This window comes from Cydia strobilella, chromosome 11 (assembly GCF_947568885.1).
Source record: "Cydia strobilella chromosome 11, ilCydStro3.1, whole genome shotgun sequence".
In the NCBI taxonomy this organism is placed as follows: domain Eukaryota; kingdom Metazoa; phylum Arthropoda; class Insecta; order Lepidoptera; family Tortricidae; genus Cydia; species Cydia strobilella.
The window spans coordinates 10,519,144-10,536,482 of record NC_086051.1 but is presented as its reverse complement, the minus strand read 5'-3'; the positions used below and the strand labels follow the sequence as shown (position 1 = coordinate 10,536,482).

At 46.0% G+C, this 17,339-nt stretch overlaps 1 protein-coding gene across 1 annotated transcript in view; it reads left to right on the top strand.

Moving 5' to 3' along the window:
- The window catches only part of LOC134745206 (nuclear pore complex protein Nup160 homolog), an 83,580-nt gene that overhangs the window by 34,982 nt on the left and 31,259 nt on the right, over positions 1 to 17,339 (top strand). The window contains exons 14-19 of the mRNA XM_063679203.1: positions 11 to 137; positions 291 to 387; positions 675 to 815; positions 3,341 to 3,565; positions 4,897 to 5,015; positions 11,260 to 11,432. Of these exons, the coding sequence (XP_063535273.1) occupies positions 11 to 137; positions 291 to 387; positions 675 to 815; positions 3,341 to 3,565; positions 4,897 to 5,015; positions 11,260 to 11,432 (882 nt within the window). The remainder of the gene's footprint in view (positions 1 to 10; positions 138 to 290; positions 388 to 674; positions 816 to 3,340; positions 3,566 to 4,896; positions 5,016 to 11,259; positions 11,433 to 17,339) is intronic.

The following is a 17,339-nucleotide window of genomic DNA, read 5'->3' as shown; positions in this document are numbered from 1 at the left end:
TATATTTCAGACATTGACACCGAGCCAAATAGACGAACTGGAAGCAATCCTGGAACCCATAAAAGACTTACAGAATGCCGTCTTGGAGCTAAATGACGCCCTGAGACTAGATGTACCCGACATAGATACATCAAAATGTAAGTAAAACAGGAGGAGCAAATGCATTTATAGCCATTACGTATTCTTAAGTTTATGGTTACCTAAGAATTACCGAAGATAAAAGGGATATCTCTAAACCCTTATCTGAATTAAGTCATGTTTTTGTAATTCGTTGATTTGTTATTTTTAAGGCGAAGACGAAGGCCAAAGTGAATACGACAGTTTATTTGCCAGCGACCTTGGAATTTCAATCGTAACAGAATCCATTCGTCAGATGGCTGAAATGAGGTGACTATTACTTTATTTATATTTCTTAACATCCTATTCCTGTGCGGCGTATGAGATGACTAAGCAACGCATGGATTTTATTTATCGCGTGTTTTTTTGCGCAGTGACGCAGTGAACGTGTTAAGTTTTATATTCGCATGATGAATGACTGATGGCTCTCAAATAACTTATTATTAGTTAAAACCTCATGTTGAAATTGTAAATATATATAATACTGATTCAACAAAACCTTGTTTTTAAATACCTACCGCAATATTACAACTAATGTAATATATGTATATAACCAGGCTACGAGTGGTGCGCGGCGCGCTAGTGGCGCTCGGAGTGGTGCGCGGCGCAGGCGGCGTGCCCGGCGCCGGCCACTGCGCCGTACACTGGCAGGCCTACCGCGCGCTGCTGTGGCTGCGCGCCGCTACGTTACAGCGAGTGTGAGTATACTGGATATAACCAGGTTCGCAGCGCGCTAGTGGCGCTCGGAGTGGTGCGCGGCGGAGGCGGCGTGCCCGGCGCCGGCCACTGTGCCGTACACTGGCAGGCCTACCGCGCGCTGCTGTGGCTTCGCGCCGCTACGTTACAGCGAGTGTGAGTATACTGGATATAACCAGGTTCGCAGCGCGCTAGTGGCGCTTGGAGTGGTGCGCGGCGCAGGCGGCGTGCCCGGCGCCGGCCACTGCGCCGTACACTGGCAGGCCTACCGCGCGCTGCTGTGGCTGCGCGCCGCTACGTTACAGCGAGTGTGAGTATACTGGATATAACCAGGTTCGCAGCGCGCTAGTGGCGCTTGGAGTGGTGCGCGGCGCAGGCGGCGTGCCCGGCGCCGGCCACTGCGCCGTACACTGGCAGGCCTACCTCGCGCGCTGCTGTGGCTGCGCGCCGCTATGTTACAGCGAGTGTGAGTATACTGGATATAACCAGGTTCGCGGCGCGCTAGTGGCGCTTGGAGTGGTGCGCGGCGCAGGCGGCGTGCCCGGCGCCGGCCACTGCGCCGTACACTGGCAGGCCTACCGCGCGCTGCTGTGGCTGCGCGCCGCTACGTTACAGCGAGTGTGAGTATACTGGATATAACCAGGTTCGCAGCGCGCTAGTGGCGCTCGGAGTGGTGCGCGGCGGAGGCGGCGTGCCCGGCGCCGGCCACTGTGCCGTACACTGGCAGGCCTACCGCGCGCTGCTGTGGCTTCGCGCCGCTACGTTACAGCGAGTGTGAGTATACTGGATATAACCAGGTTCGCAGCGCGCTAGTGGCGCTTGGAGTGGTGCGCGGCGCAGGCGGCGTGCCCGGCGCCGGCCACTGCGCCGTACACTGGCAGGCCTACCGCGCGCTGCTGTGGCTGCGCGCCGCTACGTTACAGCGAGTGTGAGTATACTGGATATAACCAGGTTCGCAGCGCGCTAGTGGCGCTTGGAGTGGTGCGCGGCGCAGGCGGCGTGCCCGGCGCCGGCCACTGCGCCGTACACTGGCAGGCCTACCTCGCGCGCTGCTGTGGCTGCGCGCCGCTATGTTACAGCGAGTGTGAGTATACTGGATATAACCAGGTTCGCGGCGCGCTAGTGGCGCTTGGAGTGGTGCGCGGCGCAGGCGGCGTGCCCGGCGCCGGCCACTGCGCCGTACACTGGCAGGCCTACCGCGCGCTGCTGTGGCTTCGCGCCGCTACGTTACAGCGAGTGTGAGTATACTGGATATAACCAGGTTCGCGGCGCGCTAGTGGCGCTTGGAGTGGTGCGCGGCGCAGGCGGCGTGCCCGGCGCCGGCCACTGCGCCGTACACTGGCAGGCCTACCGCGCGCTGCGGTGGCTGCGCGCCGCTACGTTACAGCGAGTGTGAGTATACTGGATATAACCAGGTTCGCGGCGCGCTAGTGGCGCTTGGAGTGGTGCGCGGCGCAGGCGGCGTGCCCGGCGCCGGCCACTGCGCCGTACACTGGCAGGCCTACCGCGCGCTGCTGTGGCTGCGCGCCGCTACGTTACAGCGAGTGTGAGTATACTGGATATAACCAGGTTCGCGGCGCGCTAGTGGCGCTCGGAGTGGTGCGCGGCTCAGGCGGCGTGCCCGGCGCCGACCACTGCGCCGTGCACTGGCAGGCCTACCGCGCGCTGCTGTGGCTGCGCAACGTTACGTTACAGCGAGTGTGAGTATACTGGATATAATCTTTAATAGAAAAAAAACCGACTCATCAAAACAGTTTGAAATGCCATATAAATTATTGGCTGGTATTTAATTGATCACCAGATACAGTCTAATTAATCCATTTCGTCTACCCTTTCGGGAAGTAATTAAATGATCAGCTGTTTTTAAAACTGATCTGCCAAAAAAATAGCCAATAAATCATTTGGACAGCATACAAAAATTTGGCTGGCAATTAATAAAAATCGAGCTACAACTCTTGTTCAGCAAATAATTCACAAACGTCAACATTATAACCAACATCGATCTGCTTAATAAATAGTTGAGCTGCAAAATTATTATTTGGTCAGCAAGATTTTAAAATTGGTTGATAGAAAAAATGTCTCTAAGCAGTTTAATTCAGACGTATGCATATTAAAGGAATGGTAATCTGCTATAATAAGGTGGGTCACGTTTGATTTGAAAAATCGGCAGTGTGGCAGGCGAAGCGAAATCAGTCCACGTGACACGAGCAGCCAATCATGTGCGTGCATTTCATTCGATGATTGATTAGGCACTGTTTGACACCAACTGCTACTAGAAAAGTGGGTTGGGTTAGGTTGGAATGTTGTAACGTTTCATGCACATAAGCTAAAAATATGAAAATAGTCTTTAAAAATGCGTAATTTTATTTTGAGGGAACTCATCGATTACTTTTTTTTGTTAAAACTTACAACAAATTAAAATTACAAAACATGATATCGCGGTCCCAAGCACGCACATCCATCTCGCTCAGTGAGAGAAGTACACAAATGTACGGGGCCTTAAGTGATCTGTGATCGTGTACAACAGGGGCGCCGGTTCCCTCGAGCTATTCCGGCTGAAGCTGGGCGCGCTGGGCGGCGCGGGGGCGGCGGGGGCGGGGGCGGGCGGAGCGACGGGGGCGGGCGGCGCGGCGGCGGGCTACGCGGCCGGCAGGGGCGGCGCGCGCGCCCGGCGCCACCTACAGCACGCCGGGGCCAGCACGCACTGGCACCTGGCGCTGCCGCTGCTCACTTACCATCTGGCGCATCAGCTGTATCCTTTTTTATTGCACTTCCGAACACTAGAGACGTGTCGTAATGACGACTGCGCAACTGAGGTGCGATCCGGCGGGCACATCCGTTACTACGCAGTACGCACACACGCGCGGGCGGCCGCTCGAATGTGTCTGACCCGTGCCCGATCCGTTGGTTTTGAGCACAGGCAGCGGACGGGCATCCGGCGGACAAATCTGTGTCTATTTCTCGCCACACATTGACGGATGTGTCCGCTAGACACATCTTTAGCTAGCCATACACGCACGGATTTGCCCGTCGGATCTGCCTGAAAGATGTGTCTGGCGGACACACGTCAATGTGTGGCGAGAAATAGACACAGATTTGTCCGCCGGATGTCCGTCCGCTGCCCATCTGTGTCTATTTCTCGCCACACATTGACGGATGTGTCCGCCAGACACATCTTTCAGGCAGATCCGACGGGCAAATCCGTGCGTGTATGGCTAGCTTATGTAATTACATTTCAAGTAAACTAATGTTCCTAACGTTGTCGGGACTTATAACTGCTGGTCGCCGAGGAAGTGTGAGATCCGATGCGCAGTCTAATCCAAAGATTTGCGTGGTCAATATTGTTTTTACTAAAACTACTTCCATTTGAACTTCCGACCCCAAAACGAACCTAACTTTAGGAATCAATCCAATTTGCTCACGATCTTATCTAGTACGTTATAAAGCCAGGGTTCGAACCCATAACAAAAGATGCGCAAAACGCTTCACTGAATTGAAAATATTAGATTCATATTTTTGGTCGCTATATCACTCATTTCGCTCAGTGGATCTGTAGACTATATTGTTCACGAGTGAGTAGAGAGAGATGTCAATCAATCAGATACACACAGCCATAAGTGCGACCAAGATGGCGAATCTAGTCGTGTGCGCCGACTAAAAAAAATCTCGGCGACGGCGTAGCCTCCAAAATTAACCGGCGGCGTTGTGGACAGTATTTATATATTTTTTTGAATTTTATTAAATTATTTGTATTAGAGGTGTCACACTCCTGTATCTTGTAAAAAATAAATAAATGTTTACTAAGAAGGCAACACCGTAGCTATCCTGGCAGGTTTGAACAAAAGCATGTTTTAAGTAAAATAGATGTATTTGTAGCGATACGTACCAAGCTTCAGACAAGGCATTATGTTTAACACTTTACCCCTTTCTGTACCATCTCATTCCAAATTACTTTTCAGTGAATTCCTCATACTCTCCCAGGTGGGAGCAAATGTGGCTATAAACATCAAACCAACTTTTTATTGTAATATCTTATTCATGATGATTTCGGTATTTATAAGTTTCCTTAGTAAAGCTACTCAGGTGGGCGGTGAGCGGCGGTTTCGAATTCGGCTGGTGGCTAGCCTCCATCAACCAGCCGCGTTTGGTACAAAGCTATGTCTCGATGCTCGAGCCGTGGTGCGAGTGGAACGCTTGCTCACGTAAGTTTAACTTGTGATGGGGTCACGTTCGCCGGGGCGGGCGCGGCCTCATACACCTCCCTTGTTCCAGACGGGAGCAAGGGTTTCCTAGTTAGCTCAGAGGAGAGAGAGAGGGTGCAGAGTGAGATAAGGAAACACAGGTTTAATGCTGTAATACAAATCGGCGGGCTTTTATGCCGGTTTATTATAAATCAAGATTCCTTAGGTCTAGGTATCCTAAGCTAGGTACGACGCGGGGTGGCTTCTAATTATCGCAACGGTACGGCGCGGACCCTAAGCTACTCGCGGATTCGGGAACGGTATCCCCTAAGGGTGAAGGGGATGGCGAGACGGGAAGGATATGCGAATCGGGGGGGAGCGCCTAGGGTGCCTACGCGTCTAAAACACGCCGGCTCTGACCAGGGCGATAGGGAGTATCAAGGGTGCCTACGCGTCTAAAACACGCCGGCTCGGACCAAGATACAGGGTAGGACGGGTTACGTAATCCAGGTGCCTACGCGTCTGAAAACACGCCGGCTCTGACTGGGCTACGGGAATCAGGAAGGGTCGGAGGGGAACCGGGTGCCTACGCGTCTGAAAACACGCCGGCTCGACCGGGAGATCAGCTGTCCTCACTGCGGAAGGCCGTGAGCCCAACTGACGCTGTTGTATGGGCGCGCGCCGCTTTTATACTCTCGGCACGGCGCGCGGCGGGTGGGGCGAGTGGGCTGGCACTCGATCGGTGGCCGCGGCTCGATAGGTAGCTCCGCTGTCTGTCACGTGGCCGTTGCATGATGTTGTAATGCGCGGCTAGGCGCGCCATTACAGTCCCGTCACCCGTCTGGAGATTTTTACCTATGGGGAAAAATCACCGTTAGAATATGCTGGCTGAAAGACGATACCATTTCTTTTTTTTCTTTTTTTTTTTTAATTCTTATTATTATTCTTTTTTATTTACTGGATGCTATTATGTTTATCTGATTTTTGTATTTATTCTAAGTATTCGTCTTCCTATTTGCAACACGTTTATTTATTTTGAGCCTACGTTCTCTGTTTGACCCGCGTCTTGTTTTTTTTTAAAGTTATTTATTGTAAATATATTGCTATTCTATTATACTATTCCCACTATATTGTTGTTCACTTGACTTAATGTTACCCATGCACTTCACTGTTATGTACTTACTTGGTCTGTAACCTATTCTTTCTATGTGCTTGTATCATTCTATTCTATTTATTCACTATGTCGCGGGTTTATTTATGTTTATATTAAGTATCTATTGCGGTTTACTGGTCACACTTGATTGCACGGTAATTATTCTTCATTCTATTACTTTACTTTATTTAAACAATAGGTTTTCTTTTTTACACATTTTTTTTTTTATGCTTCTACGGTACTTAAATCTGCTGACGGTTTTTTTTTTACTACGCTTTATTACGTTTTTTTTTTACTACACTATTTGGTTTTCTTATTACGGTACTTTAATATAATCACTGTTATATTTTTATATTATTTCACTTCACACATTTTTTTTTTATTTAGTCTTCTTTTCCCCCCTTTTTTCTTTTGCTGTGACGTTCGTAGGGCGGGTGCGCCTGCCGCGTTCGCGGCCTTCTCGTATGGCCGTGTTGTTGGCCGCCGTTCCTCTTTCTGCCCGCCCTGCGCGTCCTTTTCTTGTTTCCGCCCTCCGTGTCTGGTCTCGAGGACGGTGCCGGTGCCAGGGGGCTGGCGATCTGTAACTTACTTTTTGTTATCCCTCCGATATCTATTTTTCTTTTATTAAATTTACGTTTATGTTCCATTTCTGAAGTCGGTTCGTGTCCGCGCTGCGTGGTTTGTGTTTTTCGAATTTTCTTCTTCCGGTTGTATTTTATCGCTGGACTCTGTGTGTGTTGTGTAAGGTTCGCTTTTGCTCGGCGGTGCGGGACTCGATTTGTTGTATATTTACCTTTTTCGGATATCTGGTCAATGTTCCTGGTATGTGGTAAATCTACCTGTGGTAGCGGGTACGCATCCTTTTCGGATATCTGGTTATTCTCACGGTAATCTACACGGAATCGGTACTGACCTGACGGTTTTTCCACTGTTACGACGGGGAAACTATGTGGGCTGTGTGACCTCTCGATCATGCCCTGTTGAAGTATGTCACTCACGTGTTTGTCGGTTACTTCTTGCTGCTTCGGATTTCGTGGATAATATCTTTGTTTTACGGGTTCTGTTTGCTTTAGTTTTATTCTGTGTTGTACCTTTGTGAGCGGTGTGGTTGGCTGCTGTTGACTGGATTCGGCGGTTATGCTATTCTGGTTTTCTTCTGGAGTGTCTACTTTTTGCTTGTCCTCTCCGTTTTTCGGATTTTTTCTCTGGGTATTCTTGTCATCACGGTCGACTGAGTCTTGGCTGTCTCCTGGCCATTTTATAGACATTCCAAGTCGTTTCAGGACGTCCATTCCTATTATAATGTCCGTCGCTGACGGCAGCACCCTCAACCAGTGTCTGATCGTTACCTCTTTGATTACTATGTCGACCAACAGGTTGTTGTGGGTTTGTGTCCTGGTCCCATTCGCTAGTATTACTTCTCTTGTTTTTAGCTTATTCTGGTACGCGATGTTCTTACATTCATTATATACTTGCTGGTTGATGTACGAGTTGGTGGATCCTGTGTCTATTACGCCTCGGTATTTTCTTCCCATTATGTGCAAATCGGTGTATATGCGGTTGTCGCTCGCCTGTGGGCTGTCGGCTGCTCCTAGCTTTTCCTGCCCTATCCAGGTTGCTTTCTTGCAGCAGGTCCTGCTCAGCACTCCCAGTTTTCCACACTGGCTACAAAATACTTGGCGCCTGCCTCTGCAGGCGTCTGCGTTATGTCCCGGTTTCCCACAGGACCAGCAGCTGGTCTTGGGGTCATAATTCGGATGCACTGTGTGTCTCGTACTCTCTCTCGGTTCGGGTTTCGGTCTCTGGTTGTTGTGGCGTCGGTCGTCCCTACCTTGGGTCGTTTGTTCGCTGCTTGCTTGTTCGTCCTCCCTCCATTTGTTATTGTCGCTGGCGTCTCGCCACGCTCCTGACGACGTCGTTGCACCGTACGTGGGTGTCCTTATATTTTCATACTCGGTTCCTAATTTCAATAGTTCTGGTAAGGTCTTATAGTCTTGCCTTTTGATGTATAGCTTGTAGCTATGTAACATATTCTCGTGGATGCGGTGTAATTTCGCTGCTTCGTCGAGACTTCCGTACCTGCGCATCAGCGTCAGAATGTCTGTGACGTAGTCGGTAAACCTCTCCTGGGCTCCTTGCTTTCTAGTGACAATTTTGGCTATGAGATCCTCTTCATAATTGACCGGGAAGTAGTACAGCTTAAACGTTTGCAGGAATTGATTCCAATCGGTCCATGAGTCTACGTAATTTCTGTACCAGAGCAGTGCCCTACCTTTTAAGATGCGTGGTAATGCGGGCAGTATGTCCTCTTTTCCGACCTTGCTGGCGTCGATGAGCTCTTCCAATCTTTCGATGAACTCGACGGCGTTGTCTGTGGTCTCAAATGACAGGTTCCACTCTTTTATTAGCTTTGTTATTACCTTTGCATTGTTTTCTGCCATCTTTTCGGCTTCTTCCTCCTTCAGGATCTCCACCAAGCCCTTACGTATCTCCTCTATGGTTAGGCCTTCAGTCGGTACGCCACATGCCGTGGCTTCTTGTATTAGTTCGGGTTTTTTCAGTCGGTATATCCAACTTGTAGGCATTTCTAATACCTACCGGTAAGCAGCGGTTGTACGGTGCACGGTTGTCCGTGCGGGTTTTTTTTTTTTACTTTATTACTTGGATGGAGCGTCGGGGCTCCTGTTGTACCTTCGTGGGAGCTAGATATGGTCTACGGGTGGGCGGGATGCGACAGTCCCAGTTGTCTCGGTGCGGTGATGCTGCGTGTAGCGGCTGTACGGAATATATAAGTACACGGTGCGGTATATGTAAAATATTTATTTATTTATTTATTCTGTCCTCTCTCGAGCAATGGTTCCTTCCAGGATACCGTATGGACTCCTACGTGAGTTTTTTCGTTGGGCGCCAGATGTGATGGGGTCACGTTCGCCGGGGCGGGCGCGGCCTCATACACCTCCCTTGTTCCAGACGGGAGCAAGGGTTTCCTAGTTAGCTCAGAGGAGAGAGAGAGGGTGCAGAGTGAGATAAGGAAACACAGGTTTAATGCTGTAATACAAATCGGCGGGCTTTTATGCCGGTTTATTATAAATCAAGATTCCTTAGGTCTAGGTATCCTAAGCTAGGTACGACGCGGGGTGGCTTCTAATTATCGCAACGGTACGGCGCGGACCCTAAGCTACTCGCGGATTCGGGAACGGTATCCCCTAAGGGTGAAGGGGATGGCGAGACGGGAAGGATATGCGAATCGGGGGGGAGCGCCTAGGGTGCCTACGCGTCTAAAACACGCCGGCTCTGACCAGGGCGATAGGGAGTATCAAGGGTGCCTACGCGTCTAAAACACGCCGGCTCGGACCAAGATACAGGGTAGGACGGGTTACGTAATCCAGGTGCCTACGCGTCTGAAAACACGCCGGCTCTGACTGGGCTACGGGAATCAGGAAGGGTCGGAGGGGAACCGGGTGCCTACGCGTCTGAAAACACGCCGGCTCGACCGGGAGATCAGCTGTCCTCACTGCGGAAGGCCGTGAGCCCAACTGACGCTGTTGTATGGGCGCGCGCCGCTTTTATACTCTCGGCACGGCGCGCGGCGGGTGGGGCGAGTGGGCTGGCACTCGATCGGTGGCCGCGGCTCGATAGGTAGCTCCGCTGTCTGTCACGTGGCCGTTGCATGATGTTGTAATGCGCGGCTAGGCGCGCCATTACAAACTTATATTACAATTAGTATTTCAGCCACAAAACTTGGTTTGGTATCTAGGTGGACTAACCTGGTAGACTTACCTACTATGGGTGGGTATGTCATTAAAACTACCTCTGACCAAAAAAAAACCGGTCAAGTGCGAGTTTGTTTAACTTGCGCACCGAGGGTTCCGTACAAATTTTAAATTTTCTTATGTAAATAGAATCACGAAAGACTTGACCAGAAGTATACTAAGCGTAATTGTGTACTGCGCCATCTATCGGCATGTTGGTTTTTCAAGGATACTTAAATCCTTATCATGTGAACCGATTTCAACAATTTTTGATTTATTTGAAAGAAGGTATTTTTAGTGTAATCTCATAGACATTTCAAGTATAACAAACACCCGCAAATGGGCTTAAATTGCAAATAAAATAAAAAATGTTTTTTGTAAATTAAAAAAAAGTTTTTAATATAGAGGTGTGATTATATTTTTCCTGTAATATTTATGATAAATTCGATTTATGATAATGCTATATTATGTGAAAATTTCAAAAATTTTCGTTAGTAAACTTCGGAGATGAGGGCCCCCCCTTATCTCCGAAGTTTACTAACGAAATTGATTTTAAAATTTTTAGGGGGTATTTTTTTTCACATATTCCTTCATAAGTAAATTTTTTTTTCACTATGAAAAACAAATAAAAAATTGTTTTGTAATGTTGAATTAGAGCTCTTTCAAATGATATCCCACTCGACCTATGTAATAACTAGACTTTGACTTTTTGCCCCCTCTTTATATTGGGCATTCTTCATAATAAATAAAAAATAAATAAAAGAAATACACTTCTAATGTGTTAAGGTTAGCGCTGTTAATAATTATTCCAAATTTCAAATCGATAGCTTCAATAGTTCTCGAGATATTTAGCAATGTGACAGACAAACAGACAGACGGACAGAGTCGCACCATAAAGGTTCCTTTTGTACCTTTTTGGTATGGAACCCTAAAAAGTACGGCACAGCGAAAGGTTATCTCGCTCGAATGTGGAGCAGCCCAACTCGGCAAGTACCCCCACTTTGCAGAAGACCACAGCCATAATAGCACTGCTACTTACTCTGTAGGTATGTATCGTTGCGTTCCTGATGGTTTCCAGTGCTCCACGGATGAATCCTTGTAAACTTGTAGGGTCGGAAACGCGTATGTAACTCCACTAGTTGCAAACGCCCATAGGTGCGGTGGCTAGAAAGAGAAAAACAAAAACACACAGGAAGAGAATTAAATACAACAGAGGCGAACTTATCCCTATGTGACATCAGGCGGGCTGCACGCTTATTTGTCACCATCGTGGTATATATATGAAAAAAATCGCCCTTCATTCTCTAAATATGACGACGTACATACTCACGTTCATTTAACATGATTAATTTGTACACAGGGCAATTCATCCTCGGTCTGTCTCTCCTGGACCTGTCGGACGCGGAAGGCGCTTACACGGCCTTCTGTAAAGCGGCTAAAGGAGTCAGCACGGAGCCGTTCCTGCGGCAGCTGGTCGCGGCGCCCGACGCGCGCCTCACGCAGCACCAGGCGCTCGTGCTCTATTATATGAAGGTACCCTTTTCTTTCACGGCCTTCTGTAAAGCGGCTAAAGGAGTCAGCACGGAGCCGTTCCTGCGGCAGCTGGTCGCGGCGCCCGACGCGCGCCTCACGCAGCACCAGGCGCTCTTGCTCTATTATATGAAGGTACCCTTTTTTTTACACGGCCTTCTGTAAAGCGGCTAAAGGAGTCAGCACGGAGCCGTTCCTGCGGCAGCTGGTCGCGGCGCCCGACGCGCGCCTCACGCAGCACCAGGCGCTCGTGCTCTATTATATGAAGGTACCCTTTTTTTTACACGGCCTTCTGTAAAGCGGCTAAAGGAGTCAGCACGGAGCCGTTCCTGCGGCAGCTGGTCGCGGCGCCCGACGCGCGCCTCACGCAGCACCAGGCGCTCGTGCTCTATTATATGAAGGTACCCTTTTTTTTACACGGCCTTCTGTAAAGCGGCTAAAGGAGTCAGCACGGAGCCGTTCCTGCGGCAGCTGGTCGCGGCGCCCGACGCGCGCCTCACGCAGCACCAGGCGCTCGTGCTCTATTATATGAAGGTACCCTTTTTTTTACACGGCCTTCTGTAAAGCGGCTAAAGGAGTCAGCACGGAGCCGTTCCTGCGGCAGCTGGTCGCGGCGCCCGACGCGCGCCTCACGCAGCACCAGGCGCTCGTGCTCTATTATATGAAGGTACCCTTTTTTTTACACGGCCTTCTGTAAAGCGGCTAAAGGAGTCAGCACGGAGCCGTTCCTGCGGCAGCTGGTCGCGGCGCCCGACGCGCGCCTCACGCAGCACCAGGCGCTCGTGCTCTATTATATGAAGGTACCCTTTTTTTTACACGGCCTTCTGTAAAGCGGCTAAAGGAGTCAGCACGGAGCCGTTCCTGCGGCAGCTGGTCGCGGCGCCCGACGCGCGCCTCACGCAGCACCAGGCGCTCGTGCTCTATTATATGAAGGTACCCTTTTCTTTCACGACCCTCTGTAAAGCGGCTAAAGGAGTCAGCACGGAGCCGTTCCTGCGGCAGCTTTAATGTAAATTATGTTTATTTTGTATACTGTAATTAGAATGTAAATTATGTTTATTTTTTGGAAAATAAATAAAGTTTTTTTTTTTTTTTTTTGAAATTTCATCAGGGACGTGAACGCTCTGTGATTGGTCAACGCTCGGATGACGTCACAGGCGGGTAAACATTCTTGATTGTCTTGAGTGTTTTAACTGTTTTATTTGTATTTAGTTAATTTTAGTTATTGTTCCACAGTTTTCTGATATATTCCGATTTATCCGTATATCTAGTGGCACAATATTCATAAGAATCTCAAAATGGAGCCGAAATATGTGAAAGCTGATAGCGGCAACCTACCAGACATAGACGCATTATTGGTTGCACTTTTTTTTTTTTTTTAATCTTATTTATTTTATAAGCCATACATCTTATGATTAAGTCGGCTTAAAAATAATAACATTGTTACTTAAACTTTAGAGGTTACTTAAACAATTGGGAGTACTTGAGGAGTGTTTCTATAATATTCGAATCTAAGGTCCAATGACTGTATGATAAAACTTATAAATCTACCACTATATTCTGTAGTGAACCCTGAGCTTAAGATTTGATGGAAGAAGAAGAGAAGATCCCCCGCAGAGCACCGAGTTTCTTTTAAGAGATCCAACCTAGATTGTTCGTTGATTTTGCACTCGAGAACTAAGTGGAGGAGGTCCTCCTCTCTCTCGCACCGTGTACAGTTTGGGTCGTCTCTTTTTTTCATTATGAAGTTAAATTTGTTGAGTGGGATGTGATAAGTTCGGGTTCGAAAGCAGATAACTAATTCTTTTCTGTTGAGGTTTCGAGAAGCAAACCAAGGTATGCGCGGTGGTTCGTCTACAATGGTCCTGTACCAGATACCCTTGTTTTTTGAGCACTCATTGAAATAGGATTTAAATTTACTGTAATTGTCCGTTTTTACTTTTGGAAGATGATCAGTATAGTGTGGTACCGTATCGAGAGGTATGCCGTTCTGTAGAGCCTCAGATGCAAGTGAGTCTGCTGCCTCGTTACCCCTGATGCCCACATGTGAAGGAATCCACTGTAAACGAACTTCAACCCCGTTACGTATCATACTATGGATACATTTAATAATGAGGTAAGTTTCGTATCTACCGACACTACCGCCCTTAGCACTTCCCAACAAATGTTGTAGACTGCTCTTCGAGTCTGTAAAGATTACAATTTTACGGTATGTTGTCGATTCTATGTAGTGTACAGCTTCATTAATTGCTATCAGTTCGACTCCCATTATGGGTATACATGAATTTTCAATAAGAAATTTGGCCCCAAAATCCGCAGCCTCATCGTAAAACGCGCAACTAGAACCGTGTCTAGTTTTGGACCCGTCAGTGTAAATTTGAATGTGATCTATGAACTGTACGTCTATCATATTTTCAGTACGTTGCTTCAGGTCGTGAATGGGTAGTTGAGCTTTAGGTTCATTAATAGTGCTCACTGTATGAATTATGATTTTATCCCATGGGAGTGTTTTAATATCAGAGGAAAGCAAAAATTGGGGCAAAATTTCAGATTTTGACATAGGTAGGTTGGAGTACTTTTTGAAACTTTCAATTAACAGTGGAAGTTGGTTTTTGCGCCAATATCTTGCGCCCGAATCTAATGCGTTGTCTAATATTTCTAATTGTTTTCTCAAATAGTCAGATGTTCTAGAAGAAAGTTTCAGGAAGTATTTGTCACTTAAATAGGTTCTTCTAAAATTTAATGGTGGAATACAAAGCTCGCTTTCCATTGCAAAAATTGGGGTGTCCCGAATAAAGCTTCCACAAAGGCGAAGACATTGGTTTTGGATTACGTCCAACCTCTGAAGGAGCTTAGAACTAGCGTTACCGTAAATTATGCATCCGTAATCAAGTCGAGATCGCACCAGTGCCATATAAAGTCTTCTTAAGTGAGTTGGGTGGACACCCCACTTTGAGCTACTTATGGAACTGAGGATGTTAACGTATGCAATACACTTTTGGGCAGTTTCTAAAACATGTCGAGTCCAGTTAAGGCGACTGTCTACCCAAACACCCAAAAATTTCGTACAATTAATAACCTCAATTTCAATGTCATTTATACGTATACTAATAGCAGGCACTTTGTATTTTCTAGTAAAAATGCAGAGTTTAGTCTTTGAGAGAGATATTTCTAATCCAATTTTCTCTAACATTGATGTAAAGGTCTTAAGACTTGATTGAATGGTACTAGCACAAAAATCAATGCTTTGATTAATACAATACAGAGCGAAATCGTCGGCATATTGTGAGACCTTAACTGTCTTAACGAGTGTGTTGCATAGCTTAATTGTGACTATATTAAATAAAATAGGTGACATAGGGTCACCTTGAGCTAAACCCTGTCTGCTTATTCGTGTTATTTCCCTACCATCCCGTAGCCTATATATCAAAAATCTTTCTTTTAGAAATTCTCTAATATATTTACACAGGAGCGGATCCACATCAAATTCAACTAAAGAGGTTATAAGAGGTTCAATTGCCACATTGTTATAAGCGTTACTAATGTCTCCGTAAGCGCACAAAACGTAGTCTTTGTTTATAAACGCAGTTTCTGCGTCTACAATAAACCTACTAAGATTGTCTTGACATGAAAGTCCACGACGGAAACCCAAAGTTCCATCATTAAATAATTTGTTGCTTTCGAAATGAAATTCAAGGCGACGAGTTATCATTAAATTAAAGGTCTTACAAAGGCAGTTAATAAGTGAGATAGGACGATACTTAGGGGTATCAGTATTTCTCTTTGGTATGGCTATAAGTTTGATCCTACGCCACTGCTCTGGTACCTCACCTTTTTTATAAATTGTGTTAAATATGTTCAGAAGGTATTCTTTCGCATTATCCGGTAAATGGCTAATCATAGAATAAGTAATGGAATCTAAACCAGCCGAAGTATCTACTCTTTTAATAATCAAATTTAGTTCTGAAAATGTAAAATAAAGTGGATTGGAACCATTTATATTAAAATCTAGGGGTTGGAAGGAAACACTATCAGGAGTGAGTTCTGTTACAAAGGAAACTGCGGTACTTTCTGGTAAGTAGTCTTTAGGACTTCGGTAACCTTTAAGCCATCTGAGTTTCCTCCAAACTTCACTGCTGGGCGTATTGCAGTCTATGCTGTCACAAAACTGTTGCCACGAGTTCCTTTTTGCAAGTTTAATTAGTTTTCGAGCAATAATTACTTTTTCTTTGTAAATTAAGTAATTTTCAACAGTGCGTGATTTCCTAAAGTGTTTAAGAGATAATCTTCTCTCTGCTACTGCCTTCGATAAATCAGGATTCCACCAAGGTTTAGTTTAGTTTAGGTTGAATTTGTTAGGGTTAATACCGATTTTAATATAAGGAATGTTTTTGTTAGCACTTTCTTCGATTATCTCTATGAATTTATCGTAATTGCTTTGTACATTATCTCCGAAATCTAATCCTTCGCATGCAGATTTAATGTGTTGTGTATACTCTACCCAGTTGGCTTTTCTGATGTTTCTTTTTAATTCGGGACTAATTTGAGTACTCTCTAACGTTTTAATAGAAATAATAAGGTGGTCACTGCCAAAAGATTCGTTAGTGACATTCCAATCAAAGTCGAGTGAGAGATCAGCACTACAAAAAGAGACATCAGGTGATGTGCATACTATACTATTATTAAGCTGGGCACAACGGGTAAAGTCTCCATTGTTAAGAAATACGTAGTTATGTTCTAAGCTAGTGTCCGATAAAAGCCTACCCCGTGTGTCAGTTGTGTATGACCAAGCCGTGTGATGAGCATTAAAGTCTCCGACTATTAGAGTTTTTTCAGAGAAGTGGCTGAAAAGCTCCTGGTAATCCCTAACGCCCACTGTGACATTTGAGGGGGAATAGACACCTATGATATGTTGAAGTTTATTGCTATTAAGGACTTCAAGGCACAGAACGTCAATATTATCATAATTAGTTGGAAGGATTTTGAGAATGCAATTTATAGATTGATGGACCAGAATAGCTAGACCTCCATACCCATCTGCTCGATCCTTTCTAAAAACAGAGTAACCTGTTAATTTAATCTGTTTTTCACATTCCAGCCAAGTTTCAGAAAGAATGCATATATGTACTTTCTCGTTATTTAGATATGAATCCAATTCACTTAATTTTGGTATTAGGCTTTGACAGTTCCATTGAATAATGTTAAGCTTGAAACGTGTGTTTAAGTTCATTAAATAATAAATACAAAAAAAAAATAAAAAAAAAAATAAAAAAAAATTAAGGTACCTAAAAGTAACTTACTTATTTGCTTCGGAATTTCCCTTCCGAGATAAGAGCTTTAGTTTACTTACAATACGCGAGAGTCTGTTCTTAACGCTACGATATGAGATGTTAGGTATCAAGTCAGTAAACATCTCAATCAGGGCGTTAATTTCTTCTGTGTAACTGTAAGTGATTTCTGAGATGTCCTTAACTCCATATGTGTCGGTGAGATATTTTTTCACTTGTTTTGTAGATAGTGGGTACACTTTACAGGGATTGGTTATGAAGTTCTCTAAGTGGTCCCAATTAATTGATTCCAGATCACTGTGCGGTGTTCTCTTTGGTTTCTTTCCACTCCTGGATTTGTAAACTTCGTCTGAGCTGGACTGGGAAAAGCTGTCAAAATCCTCATCACTGTTCTCGTTGCTAGGTGGTATATTGTCATCTTTTGTTGCTTCGGACTCCATGACATCAGTCGTCGATGATTCAGTGGGTGGATGTGGACGTTTGAAAATTTGTGTCTCCGTTGTATGAGTGATATCCTGTGTTGTTTGGTTGGCAGCATTCGTGTCGTTGGTGTTATCTGGGCATTTAGAGGCAATGTGACCGTCTTTTTTGCATATAAAACAAGTCATTGTATCTGATGAAA